At 46.8% G+C, this 14,256-nt stretch overlaps 1 protein-coding gene across 1 annotated transcript in view; it reads left to right on the forward strand.

Moving 5' to 3' along the window:
* Positions 1-563: 563 nt before the first annotated feature.
* Positions 564-14,256, forward strand: part of LOC129858879 (procollagen-lysine,2-oxoglutarate 5-dioxygenase 2-like) — a 145,814-nt gene continuing 132,121 nt past the window's right edge. Inside the window, exon 1 of the mRNA XM_055928115.1 lies at positions 564-1,171. Within this exon, the coding sequence (XP_055784090.1) occupies positions 1,072-1,171 (100 nt within the window). The 5' untranslated portion in view covers positions 564-1,071. The remainder of the gene's footprint in view (positions 1,172-14,256) is intronic.

The raw sequence follows: 14,256 nt of genomic DNA on the forward strand, positions 1-14,256 counted from the left end.
GAAAAGTTACTCGTCTTGTAGTTTAAGTAATATTTAATTTTCCCGAGTCATTTGAGTTCGAACAAGAGGCATTTATCAGAGCTAAGGACAGAGAAAGAAAGTCCTGTTGACCACGCAGGCTTCGTGTATTTTAGTCACATTTGGGAAAGGCGGGGTATTTACTTTAGGACGGTAGGGGGTTTGCCAAACACTGCTGCAGTTGTTCAATCACACGTTCGCACCTAGCCAAGTCCCGCAACTCCTCCACAGAGTTGTGCATAGACTCGTTTTTACTATTATGAACCTCCGACTCTATGTCAATTCTACAAAAAAAAGTGCATTCTTAAATCCTTACCATGTACCTATGTTTGTCCTGTTGTTGCCTGCCTTTCTTTGTTTGCTGAAATTGTAGCGTTTTAAATACAACGTACAACAAATACAACTACTGTTTCCTTGTTGAGATTCAATTGGCACATGCACTTTCGCGCTGAGTTGTCATTGACTACCAACAACGAGGAAACAGTCGGTGCTTGTATTTGATTAACGTTTTATGAAAAAAAAATATGAATTTCAGCATAGGAGTCAGCGGTTAATTTAAAAACGAGAGTTTACGCTCAAATATGTGGAGGAGTTGAGGTAGGCCTTCTTGAGAAGTTCGCTCCAATTTTCACCACCCGGCTGGTGTAGAAACACACTCTCTCTCTCTCTCTCTCTCTCTCTGTTCAGCCACCATGCAACACTACTGGAAAAGTAGCAAATGCTACAGTTACAATTAAGGAACCACGCCTTTACCGTCCTTTTCTCTGCTTGAATGACTGTATTTATACCAGCAGACCTCGGGCGACTAACCACCTCGACCAACTGTTGCGTCTCTCTCACTCTCTCTCTGTATTTTAGAGAAACGCAGGCTGAAGGATTGTTTCTTTCAGTATTTTATTATCGCGAGCGGAGAGCCAGTCGTCGACCCCGGAGCCTGGGGGTCCTGACCAGTAGCTCAGAGCAGACAAGCTGAGGAGAAGCGTCGGTCCAGTCAGTCCCCGCAACCCCCGCTCTGAAACAAGGGACTGCTGCCCTCGTCAACACACCGCAGACATGGAGTATTTAAATATCTTTTTTTTATTGTGTTTTTCTTGCAAACAGTTTATTTCCAATGCCCACTCATCTGACAGCAATCAACAGCCAATTCCAACAGGTAAGCGGCTTAAGGCGATTATAAAACTATTCTTGTCCTTTAGCCAACACGTTTGTAAATAACACTGATGTCTTTTAGTGTTGTTTTGACACGTTTATTAATACTTTATAGCCTAATAAAAGTGTTTCTTGTCCCAAATGTTACTTTCATTTCCTGAGTTTCTCTTGCTATTTATTTTGCACGCTGTCTACTAATGTGTGATTTATTGGAAATATATAGATAAGTATATATATATATATATATATATATATATATATATATATATATATATATATATATATATATATATATATATATTAATAAATATATATATATATGCTTATTTTTTAGGGGACAATAATATACAATACAATATTCAAGTCAGGCCTATTACAAAAACACCCCTTCCCCAAGAATATCTAAATACATAATATAATATAAAAAGATGACAGATCACATTACCTTCTTCACACATCAAATATTACATTATAATATTCTAAAGTAAGCTGCAGATATTTTTTTTCTTCAGTTTCTATGTATTTAGATTTAGGATTTAATAAAACAACACATTCATAGGCCCACGTGAAGGCTTGGGATCTACGTTATGTTTGGAGCTGTTGTCTATTCGGCTACATGCCCTTTAACGTGAGGAAGCACAGGTTCTTCCTGCCGGTGCGAGTGAGAAAATTAGATTTCTGCTGTGTTTGCGAAAGTGGAACATGGTGATGTCAAAATTACACTATAGCGTTAAAGGACTTTCTCTTATTAAAGAGCAAATAAACGTCTGCGGTTTCTCACATTTTCAGCCTTTATTGACTGTTCTGTGTGTCTGACGCACAACGTTAAATGTATAATGCGCCCGCTTTTTTATCTCCTTATACAGGAAAGGTTATACGATCCAAATCAAAAGGAGCTCGCTGGAGCTGAGTACAAGCGCTTTAATTAAATGATCTACTGCTCAAACTCCTGTTCTTCTTATAGAATATTAGTTAAACAATGTTGTGGAACTCCTTCATCCTAAATACCGAATAAACAGTAGCATCGCTGAAAATGACTACCGCACCTATTTCAGCCCAAGTTAATAAGCACTGATTGTACCCTAAAAAGACAAAGTTACGCTTTTACCATGCCAATAAGTCTTATGTTACCATTTAAAAACAAATGTTTCACTTGCTTGTATTAGTTTCAGTGTGTTTTCTCACGAGTTTGTGATTATTGAGTTAATCTCTGTTTTTGCCCATAATGCTGTGCTGCAAAACCGAATGAGAAGGCCAACCTGTTGAATATAGTAGAATAGTCTTAATTCAAACGGACGTCTCTCCGTATGTGAATGAACAACAACCCTCTGCCTAGGAGCCTGGGACCCTTATGGCGCAGGTAACAGTGCATTTATGCCCCTTCCACAGTGATCACTGGTTCAACCCCCACTCCGGCTGCACCAACCCTAATCTCGCCCACCAGCCTGGTAGCAATTAAGTCTGGTCATGAGGTTACCCCAACCCTGACCCCCACACCACCCCTGAATTGCTACTCACCTAATCATTTGATCCTATAACATCATAGCAGGCCATGCTAGCCTTTTGGGGGCTTTAAGTGAGATTTGGTTGTGGACCCCCCCACCTCGCGGCTGTGGAGAGAAACATTTACGTTTTACATTTAATTTCCTGCAATTCTAAATATTTTGCCATCAGGCGTAAAGAAAAAGTTGCAATTTTGTAACGCATTTCATACAATCCCACCTCCCCCTCATTCCTACAGGAGCTGGGATCCCACCTCCTCCTCACTGTTACAGCAGCTGGGTTCCCACCTCCTCCTCACTGTTATAGCAGCTGGGTTCCCACCTCCCCCTCACTGTTACAGCAGCTGGGTTCCCACCTCCCCCTCACTCCTACAGCAGCTGGGTTCCCACCTCCCCCTCACTCCTACAGCAGCTGGGTTCCCACCTCCCCCTCACTCCTACAGCAGCTGGGATCCCACCTCCCCCTCACTGTTACAGCAGCTGGGTTCCCACCTCCCCCTCACTGTTACAGCAGCCGGGTTCCCACCTTCCCCTCACTGTTACAGCAGCTTGGTTCCCACCTCCCCCTCACTGTTACAGCAGCCGGGTTCCCACCTTCCCCTCACTGTTACAGCAGCTTGGTTCCCACCTCCCCCTCACTGTTACAGCAGCTGGGTTCCCACCTCCCCCTCACTGTTACAGCAGCCGGGTTCCCACCTTCCCCTCACTGTTACAGCAGCTTGGTTCCCACCTCCCCCTCACTCCTACAGCAGCTGGGTTCCCACCTCCCCCTCACTCCTACAGCAGCTGGGATCCCACCTCCCCCTCACTGTTACAGCAGCTGGGTTCCCACCTCCCCCTCACTGTTACAGCAGCTGGGTTCCCACCTCCCCCTCACTGTTACAGCAGCTGGGTTCCCACCTCCCCCTCACTGTTACAGCAGCTGGGTTCCCACCTTCCCCTCACTCCTACAGCAGCTGGGTTCCCACCTCCCCCTCACTGCTACAGCAGCTGGGTTCCCACCTCCCCCTCACTGTTACAGCAGCTTGGTTCCCACCTCCCCCTCACTGTTACAGCAGCTTGGTTCCCACCTCCCCCTCACTGCTACAGCAGCTGGGTTCCCACCTCCCCCTCACTCCTACAGCAGCTGGGTTCCCACCTCCTCCTCACTCCTACAGCAGCTGGGATCCCACCTCTCCCTCACTCCTACAGCAGCTGGGTTCCCACCTCCCCCTCACTGTTACAGCAGCTGGGTTCCCACCTCCCCCTCACTGTTACAGCAGCTGGGATCCCACCTCCCCCACACTCCTACAGCAGCTGGGTTCCCACCTCCCCCTCACTGTTACAGCAGCTGGGTTCCCACCTCCCCCTCACTGTTACAGCAGCTGGGTTCCCACCTCCCCCTCACTGTTACAGCAGCTGGGTTCCCACCTCCCCCACACTGCTACAGCAGCTGGGTTCCCACCTCCTCCTCACTCCTACAGCAGCTTGGTTCCCACCTCCCCCTCACTGCTACAGCAGTTTGGTTCCCACCTCCCCCTCACTGCTACAGCAGCTGGGTTCCCACCTCCCCCTCACTCCTACAGTAGTTTGGTTCCCACCTTCCCCTCACTGTTACAGCAGCTGGGTTCCCACCTCCCCCTCACTGTTACAGCAGCTGGGTTCCCACCTCCCCCTCACTGCTACAGCAGCTGGGTTCCCACCTCCCCCTCACTGCTACAGCAGCTGGGTTCCCACCTCCCCCTCACTCCTACAGCAGCTGGGTTCCCACCTCCCCCTCACTCCTACAGCAGCTTGGTTCCCACCTCTCCCTCACTGCTACAGCAGCTGGGTTCCCACCTCCCCCTCACTGCTACAGCAGCTGGGTTCCCACCTCCCCCTCACTGCTACAGCAGCTGGGTTCCCACCTCCCCCTCACTGCTACAGCAGCTGGGTTCCCACCTCCCCCTCACTCCTACAGTAGTTTGGTTCCCACCTCCCCCTCACTGCTACAGCAGCTGGGTTCCCACCTCCCCCTCACTCCTACAGTAGTTTGGTTCCCACCTTCCCCTCACTGTTACAGCAGCTGGGTTCCCACCTCCCCCTCACTGTTACAGCAGCCGGGTTCCCACCTCCCCCTCACTGCTACAGCAGCTGGGTTCCCAGCTCCCCCTCACTGCTACAGCAGCTGGGTTCCCACCTCCCCCTCACTCCTACAGCAGCTGGGTTCCCACCTCCCCCTCACTCCTACAGCAGCTTGGTTCCCACCTCCCCCTCACTGGGCAGGGTTAGAACTCTAGGGAATTGTCTGAAAACACCTTCCTCAGTAAACATGCCAGTGTCACTCAATTAGGTCTACTCCCCGTAATAATTTCTGTAAAACACTGCTGTGTGTTAAAGCCTCTTAACCAGAAGCCCTAACTGCAGCCATATGTGTTGTGAGACTGTGCATCATGACTGCTGTGTGTTTGGATATAGACTTGTGTTACTACTTAACAATACAGTGCCGCATGTGGAATTATCACTAAATAAATCAACCATGAGAGCTGAGGTCTAGGGAAAGTACAGCCCCCAGAAGCCCTCCCTCTCTCTCACTCTCTCACTCTCTCACTCTCTCACACACACTATGTCACCTACCCCCCAGCCACTCTCCCGCTGCATACTGAAAGTTGAAATGGGGATATCAAGAGGGTGATAATCATTGAGGGGGTAATTAGACCCTCCAATATACACTTCAGCTGAGCCAGCATCCCCGCAGTCTTCAGAGCGTGATGAAATAATACATCTCTCAGCTGAGCCAGCATCACCGCAGTCTTCAGAGCGTGATGAAATAATACATCTCTCAACTGAGCCAGCATCACCGCAGTCTTCAGAGCGTGATGAAATAATACATCTCTCAACTGAGCCAGCATCACCGCAGTCTTCAGAGCTTGATGAAATAATACATCTCTCAACTGAGCCAGCATCACCGCAGTCTTCAGAGCGTGATGAAATAATACATCTCTCAACTGAGCCAGCATCACCGCAGTCTTCAGAGCTTGATGGAAGAATACATCTCTCAGGAATATTCCTTCAGTGAAGATATGTTATTACGGTGGACATTGTCTTTTGATAGTAGCAATTAGTCTAAGGCTTTGGCTCAAAAATATAACGTAGGCCTATCACTGCCACTTTCATCTTCAGTTTGCCACATATTTCAATGGAACATTATATATCTGTGTGTAAACACTGTGTGTCGGACAGGACAAGAATATATGTGTTCACTGTTCTTCGAGAAGGGTCACTACTGGAAACACTGACACTTTCTTAAGAGACTTTCCACTCATTTAACGTGTGGCTCACATCTCCAACTCACTCTGCTGCTGGTGTCTACGTTTAAAGATGGCTTCACGATGCTAATGATGGCTTTACGATGCTAATGATGGCTTTACGATGCTAATGATGGCTTCACGATGCTAAAGATAGCTTTATGATGCTAAAGACAGCTTTACGATGCTAAAGATAGCTTTACGATGCTAAAGATAGCTTTACGATGGAATTAAAAACTCTTTGAGCCTTTACTAGCGTTTGTCTGTAAACGATGACAAAGCTGATTGGTCTCATTTTTATATTTTAAATTTCATCAACAAAGAAGAAACATTTTTAGTTGTAGATTTGCTTTTCATTTTAAAAGTCCATCTGTCTTCTATATACTCTCTGTCCTCTACTCTCTCTGTCCTCTAGGCTTCTCTCTACTCTCTCTGTCCTCTACTCTCTCTGTCCTCTAGGCTTCTGTCTACTCTCTCTGTCCTCTACTCTCTCTGTCCTCTAGGCTACTCTCTACTCTCTCTGTCCTCTACTCTCTCTGTCCTCTAGGCTTCTCTCTACTCTCTCTGTCCTCTACTCTCTCTGTCCTCTAGGCTACTCTCTACTCTCTCTGTCCTCTACTTTCTCTGTTCTCTAGGCTTCTGTCTACTCTCTCTGTCCTCTAGGCTACTCTTTACTCTCTCTGTCCTCTCGGCTTCTCTCTACTCTCTGTCAGGATGTTGGGTGCTGAACAGCTGAAGAGGACCACGTGAACAGAATGAACTAGCGTCTGGTGTATGTTGATGCTGACTCTATGTGTCAGCCTCTGTCCTCCTGGAGGATGAACCGTGAAGAATGTCTGGAGTGGGTGGATGACAGATGGATGAACCGTGGAGAATGTCTGGAGTGGGTGGATGACAGATGGATGAACCGTGAAGAATGTCTGGAGTGGGTGGATGACAGATGGACGAACCGTGAAGAATGTCTGGAGTGGGTGGATGACAGATGGATGAACCGTGAAGAATGTCTGGAGTGGGTGGATGACAGATGGATGAACCGTGAAGAATGTCTGGAGTGGGTGGATGACAGATGGACGAACCGTGAAGAATGTCTGGAGTGGGTGGATGACAGATGGATGAACCGTGAAGAATGTCTGGAGTGGGTGGATGACAGATGGACGAACCGTGAAGAATGTCTGGAGTGGGTGGATGACAGATGGATGAACCGTGAAGAATGTCTGGAGTGGGTGGATGACAGATGGATGAACCGTGAAGAATGTCTGGAGTGGGTGGATGACAGATGGATGAAAAGGAAAGGATGATGACGTCAGGAACCAGGTTCAGTTCATATCACCTTTGCGTCTTACGAGCTCTGATCCAACTTGGCTATTTTGTGATTATTTTGGTGATTATCTTAACTTTTTTTTTTTTGTTGTTGTTGCACTAAATGTATTCGCTATCATTTGGTATGATGGAGTTGGGGGCGTCCTGGTGAGACTAAGACGAAGGGAACATCTTCCACCTGTTCTATTGACCAATTGATAATAAGATGGAATACCTCCGATCACAGGATTTGATATCAACGGGACTCTCGTTAACTGCAATATTCTCAGTTTTTCTTAAATATGGCTTTAGGACAAGATACCCCCCCCCCCCCCCCCCCTCCCCCTGTGGATGTCCAACTCAATGGATTCTCCATTCACTGAGCGGACAGGACATTAGATTCAGGGAAATCCAGACCAGGGGTGAGTCTGGTGTGCGGACTCTAGCGTAATGGAAGTGGCAACCTATTGTTCACCCGTCTTGGAATACCTGATGATCTAATGCCCGACCTTCGACCTCCCGAGAGAGTTTTTTATTTCTTTTCGTGACTGCTGTATACTGTATATTCATCCTCAGGACAACAACAACAACAAGCTGGCACTCAACGAGATGTACGAGGCTATAAACAAGCAGAAAACCATGCACCCGGAAGCTGCTTTTCTTGTTGCCGGTGATTTTAATTCTGCGCCACTAAGACACGTGATGCCCAACTTCTGTCAAAGTGTCTCCTTCACCACTAGGGGTGATAAAGTCCTAGACCATTGTTACTTAACCCACAAGCAAGCATACAAGGCCCTCCCTATACTCAAACAGGAAGTACCAGTGACGATCTCCGTAGAAAAATGGGCCTCCGAAGCGGAGGCTATGCTGCAAGACTGCTTTGCTAGTGCTGACTGGAATATGTTCCAAGACCTCCGCATCGCACCTTATCAGGAAATTTATTGGGCGAAGTGAAGGTCCGGTACTTACCCAATTAAAAGCCCTTATCACAAACTAAAGGACAGAGCTACCGTACACAGGGCTATCGTAGCCAACCCGAGGTTACGGCTGAAGACATGAATGCATTTAAAAAGTGAAACTACAACCTCCACGGAGCCATCGAACAGGCAAAAGGACTATATAGGAGCAAGGTAGAATTATATTACACCGTCTCCAGCGCTCCAAGAATGTGTCAGGGCCTGCAGTCCATTATGGATGACAAAGGAAGACCAAGCCATTTTCTGTCCAATAATGCCTCTCTACCAGACGAACTCAGTGCATTTTATGCACGCTTCAACCAAATCAACGTAGAGCCGTGCATGAGTACCCCTGCCGAGCCTGGGTGATCTCTCGCTCTCCCAGGCCGACGTGAGTAAGGTTTTTAATTTGTTCAACACTCGCATGGCCGCTGGGCTGGCGGTTATTCTAGGGCGCGTTCTCAATGCATACGCAGGACAGCTGCCAGGCATCGTCAAGGTCATTTTGAACCTCTACTTGTCTTAGCCTGTAATCCCCACATGTTTCAACCTCACCACCATCATTCCTGTTGCCAAGAACTAACCACAATGACTACCACCCTGTAGCACTCACAATATGTAATCATGAAGTGATTTGAAAGTCATGGTTCACATTAAATCATTACATCATCCCAGACACCCTAGACCCACTCCAATTTGCATACCGCCCCAACAGATCTACACATGATGCAATCTCAATTGCACTCCAACCTGAACAAGAGGAACACCTATGTTAGAACGTTGTTCATCGACTACAGCTCAGCGTTCAACACCGTAGAGCTCTCCAAGCTCGTCACCAAGCTCGTGAACCCAAGACTGGACAGCTCCCTCTGCAACTAGATTCTGGACTTCCTGTCGGGACGCCCCCCAGGTGGTAAGGATAGGTAACAACACCTCCGCCACACTGACCCTCAACACTGTGGCCCCTCAGGGGTGCCAGCTTAGTCCCCTCTTGTTCTCCCTGTTCACCCGCGACTGCGTGGCCAAGCACGACTCCAACACCATCATTAAGTTTTCTGACGACACAACAGTGGTAGGCCTGATCACCGACAACGATGAGACAGCCTATAGGGAGGAGGTCAGAGACCTGACAACGATGAGACAGCCTATAGGGAGGAGGTCAGAGACCTGACAACGATGAGACAGCCTATAGGGAGGAGGCCAGAGACCTGACAACGATGAGACAGCCTATAGGGATGAGGAAAAGGAGGGCCGAACACGCCCCCATTTACATCTACAGGGCTGTAGTGGAGCGGGTCACGAGTTTTAAGTTCCTTGGTGTCCACATCACCAACAAACTATCATGGTCCAAACACACCAGGACAGTTGTGAAGAGGGCACGACAAAACCTTTTCCCCCTCAGGAGACTGAAAAGATTTGGCATGGGTCCCCAGATCCTCAAAAAGTTCTACAGCTGCACCATCGAGAGCATCTTGACCGGTTGCATCACTGTCTGGTATGGCAACTGCTCGGCGTCCGACCGTAAGGCGCTAGAGCGGGTAGTGCATGCGGCCCAGTACATCACCGGGGCCAAGCTTCCTGCCATCCAGGACCTCTATACCAGGCGGTGTCAGAAAAAGTCCCAATAATGTGTTTAAAGACTACAGTCACCCAAGTTATAGATAATGAGGCTATGTACAGACTCACCCATGTATAAATCCTCATTATTGTTATTTTATTGTGTTACTTGTAATTTATTTTTAATTGTTTACTTTAGTTTATTTAGTAAATATTTGGATCTGTTGGGGGCGGTATGTGAATTTATAAAGAATACTGTAAGTACAGAAATGGTTTGTTCAGTGGGAAATGAATATCCAACTAGTCAGTGACAACTGTGTGGAGTTTGTGACAGGAACTATGTAATCCCAATACAGTATTACTACTGATTTAAACCACGTACTGTGTGCTAATCGTACTACGTACTATTTAACACGTACTGTGTGCTAATCGTACTACGTACTATTTAACACGTACTGTGTGCTAATCGTACTACGTACTATTTAACACGTACTGTGTGCTAATCGTACTACGTACTATTTAACACGTACTGTGTGCTAATCGTACTACGTACTATTTAACACGTACTGTGTGCTAATCGTACTACGTACTATTTAACACGTACTGTTTAGTAAAAAGCAGCTGTTTGGCATTTTGTTGTCCTGAATTTTTCCCTGGAGTTAGCTCTGCAGAGTGGTCACTAGCTGGCACAGCCACACAGTCATACCATCTGATTTTAAACCTAACCTTAACCCTAACCATAACCACACTGCTAACCCTAATGCTTAACCCTAACCTTAACCACACTGCTAACCCTAATGCCTAACCCTAACCCTAACCATAACCACACTGCTAACCCTAATGCTTAACCCTAACCATAACCACACTGCTAACCCTAATGCCTAACCCTGACCTTAAAGGAAAGGTTCACCCATTTTTTATGTTATATTGTTTTTGTCTCTAAGTGATGTTCAATCAATTCCCATTTCATGTTTTCTGAGTTATTGGCATTCAAGCAGGCAGAAATCTGTCCGGTATGACGTATAAATACAAACAAAACATCTATCCTGTCAGATTTCAATACTGGCCAATGAGGATGTCTTCTATCCTGTCAGATTTCAATACTGGCCAATGAGGATGTCTTCTATCCTGTCAGATTTCAATACTGGCCAATGAGGATGTCTTCTATCCAGTGGCGATGTCTTCTATCATGTCAGATTTAAGATTTCCCTTCACTGGAACTAAGGGGCCTAGCACGAACCATGAAAAACAGCCACAGACCATTATTCCTCCTCCACCAAACTTTACAGTGGGCACTATGTATTGGGGCAGGTGGCGTTCTCCTGGCAACCGCCAAACCCAGATTCGTCTGCCGGACTGCCAGATGGTGAAGCGTGATTCATCACTCCAGAGAACGCGTTTCCACTGCACCAGAGTCTAATGGCGGCGAGCTTTACACCACTCCAGTCGACGCTTGGCATTGCGCATGGTGATCTTAGGCTTGTGTGTGGCTACTCGGCCATGGAAACCCATTTCATGAAGCTCCCGACAAACAGTTATTGTGCTGACGCTTCTTCCAGAGGCGGTTTGGAACTCAGTACTGAGTGTTGTAACCGAGGACAGGCGATTTTTACACGCTTCAGTACTCGACGGTCCCGTTCTGTGAGCTTGTGTGGCCTACCACTTCGCAGCTGAGCCGTTGTTGCTCCTAGACGTTTCCACTTTACAAAAAACAGCACTTACAGTTGACCGGGGGCAGCTCTAGCAGGGCAGAAATTTGATGAACTGACTTGTTGGAAAGGTGGCATCCTATGACGGTGACACGTTTGAAGTCACTGAGCTCTTCAGTACAGGCCATTCTACTGACAATGTTTGTCTATGGAGATTACATATCTGTATGCTTGATTTTATACACCTGTCAGCAATGGGTGTCGCTGAAATAGCCGAATCCACTAATTTGAAGGGGTGTCCACATACTTTTGTATATATATAGTGTATTCCCTATACTGTGGACGACTTTTAACCAAAACAGTTGTGCACTTTATAGGATATATGGTGCCTTTTGGGACACAGCCTTCTATGAACACTTTAGCACAGGAAACTCCACCTTAAATCCACTCATTCATTCTATGTTGTATAATGACTCTGGGCTGTAATACCAGCCAGCCATACATTCTATGGTGTATAATGACTCTGAGCTGTAATACCAGCCAGCCATACATTCTATGGTGTATAATGACTCTGGGCTGTAATACCAGCCAGCCATACATTCTATGTTGTATAATGACTCTGGGCTTGTATTCCAGCCAGCCATACATTCTATGGTGTATAATGACTCTGGGCTGTAATACCAGCCAGCCATACATTCCATGGTGTATTCCAGCCAGCCATACATTCTGTGGTGTATAATGACTCTGGGCTGTAATATCAGCCAGCCATACATTCCATGGTGTATTCCAGCCAGCCATACATTCTATGGTGTATAATGACTCTGGGCTGTAATACCAGCCAGCCATACATTCTATGTTGTATAATGACTCTGGGCTGTAATACCAGCCAGCCATACATTCTATGGTGTATAATGACTCTGGGCTGTAATACCAGCCAGCCATACATTCTATGGTGTATAATGACTCTGGGCTGTAATACCAGCCAGCCATACATTCTATGTTGTATAATGACTCTGGGCTTGTATTCCAGCCAGCCATACATTCTACGGTGTATAATGACTCTGGGCTGTAATACCAGCCAGCCATACATTCTACGGTGTATAATGACTCTGGGCTTGTATACCAGCCAGCCATACATTCTACGGTGTATAATGACTCTGGGCTGTAATACCAGCCAGCCATACATTCTATGGTGTATAATGACTCTGGGCTGTAATACCAGCCAGCCATACATTCTATGGTGTATAATGACTCTGGGCTTGTATACCAGCCAGCCATACATTCTACGGTGTATAATGACTCTGGGCTGTAATACCAGCCAGCCATACATTCTATGGTGTATAATGACTCTGGGCTGTAATACCAGCCAGCCATACATTCTATGGTGTATACCAGCCAGCCATACATTCTATGGTGTATACCAGCCAGCCATACATTCTATGTTGTATAATGACTCTGGGCTGTAATACCAGCCTAGTGCTATCGAACTTAGCTGGGAGAACTTGGCCTACAATTGGTGTTCTTGGAACTTTGTCACATATCGCCACAACCTTGATTCAAGTGCCCCTTCTCTGTAAACAGATGTGTTTGGCCTTCTGTTTTTTGTTGTTGGTGTTAGTTGTGTTTGTGGCATTCTTCAGTCAACCATCAAATATGATATGATTCACACAATAACAAGCAGGGCATTCCCATGGTGCCACAGCCGGGTGGCAAACGCCAGTGCTGAATGACAGATGGGAAGTATGTGGCATTACATTTAAGTGGTAGTGTTGTAGAGGCAGTGTGTTTACTGTATAAAAAATGCTCCTCTCCTTCCCCTCTCCCCCTCCTCTCCTTCGCCTCTCCTCGCCCTCTCCTTGTCTTCCTCTCCTTCTCCTTCTCCTCTTCCCCTTGCATCTCCTTCTCCTCTTCCCCTTGCCTCTCCTTCTCCTCTTCCCCTTGCCTCTCCTTCTCCTCTTCCCCTTGCCTCTCCTTCTCCTCTTCCCCTTGCCTCTCCTTCTCCTCCTCTCCTTCTCCTTCTCCTCTTCCCCTTTTCTCTCGTTCTCCTCTTCCCGTTGCCTCTCCTTCTCCTCTTCCCCTTGCCTCTCCTTCTCCTCCTCTCCTTCTCCTCTTCCCCTTGCCTCTCCTTCTCCTCTTCCCCTTGCCTCTCCTTCTCCTCTTCCCCTTTCCTCTCCTTCTCCTCTTCCCCTTGCCTCTCCTTCTCCTCTTCCCCTTGCCTCTCCTTGTCTTCCTCACCACCTCCTCTCAAATTCCACCTCTCCTACTTCTCTTCTCCTTGTCTTCCTCTCCTTCTTCTCTCCTTCTCCTCGCTGTATTCTCTTGTTGTCCTCTTATGTTTCAGTCCCTTATTCCCCTGAAATTATTTAGTGTTGGTTTGGAGTGATTTAGTGTGGGTTGGAGTGATTTAGTGTTGGGTTGGAGTGATTTAGTGTGGGTTGGAGTGATTTAGTGTGGTTGGAGTGATTTAGTGTGAGTTGGAGTGATTTAGTGTTGGTTGGAGTGATTTAGTGTGGGTTGGAGTGATTTAGTGTGGGTTGGAGTGATTTAGTGTGGGTTGGAGTGATTTAGTGTGGGTTGGAGTGATTTAGTGTGGGTTGGAGTGATTTAGTGTGGGTTGGAGTGATTTAGTGTGAGTTAGAGTGATTTAGTGTGAGTTGGAGTGATTTAGTGTGGTTTGGAGTGATTTAGTGTGGGTTGGAGTGATTTAGTGTGGGTTGGAGTGATTTAGTGTGAGTTATAGTGATTTAGTGTTGGTTGGAGTGATTTAGTGTGGTTTGGAGTGATTTAGTGTGGGTTGGAGTGATTTAGTGTGGGTTGGAGTGATTTAGTGTGGGTTGGAGTGATATAGTGTGGTTGGAGT

The sequence above is a fragment of the Salvelinus fontinalis genome, chromosome 7 (genome assembly GCF_029448725.1).
Source record: "Salvelinus fontinalis isolate EN_2023a chromosome 7, ASM2944872v1, whole genome shotgun sequence".
NCBI classification, from domain to species: domain Eukaryota; kingdom Metazoa; phylum Chordata; class Actinopteri; order Salmoniformes; family Salmonidae; genus Salvelinus; species Salvelinus fontinalis.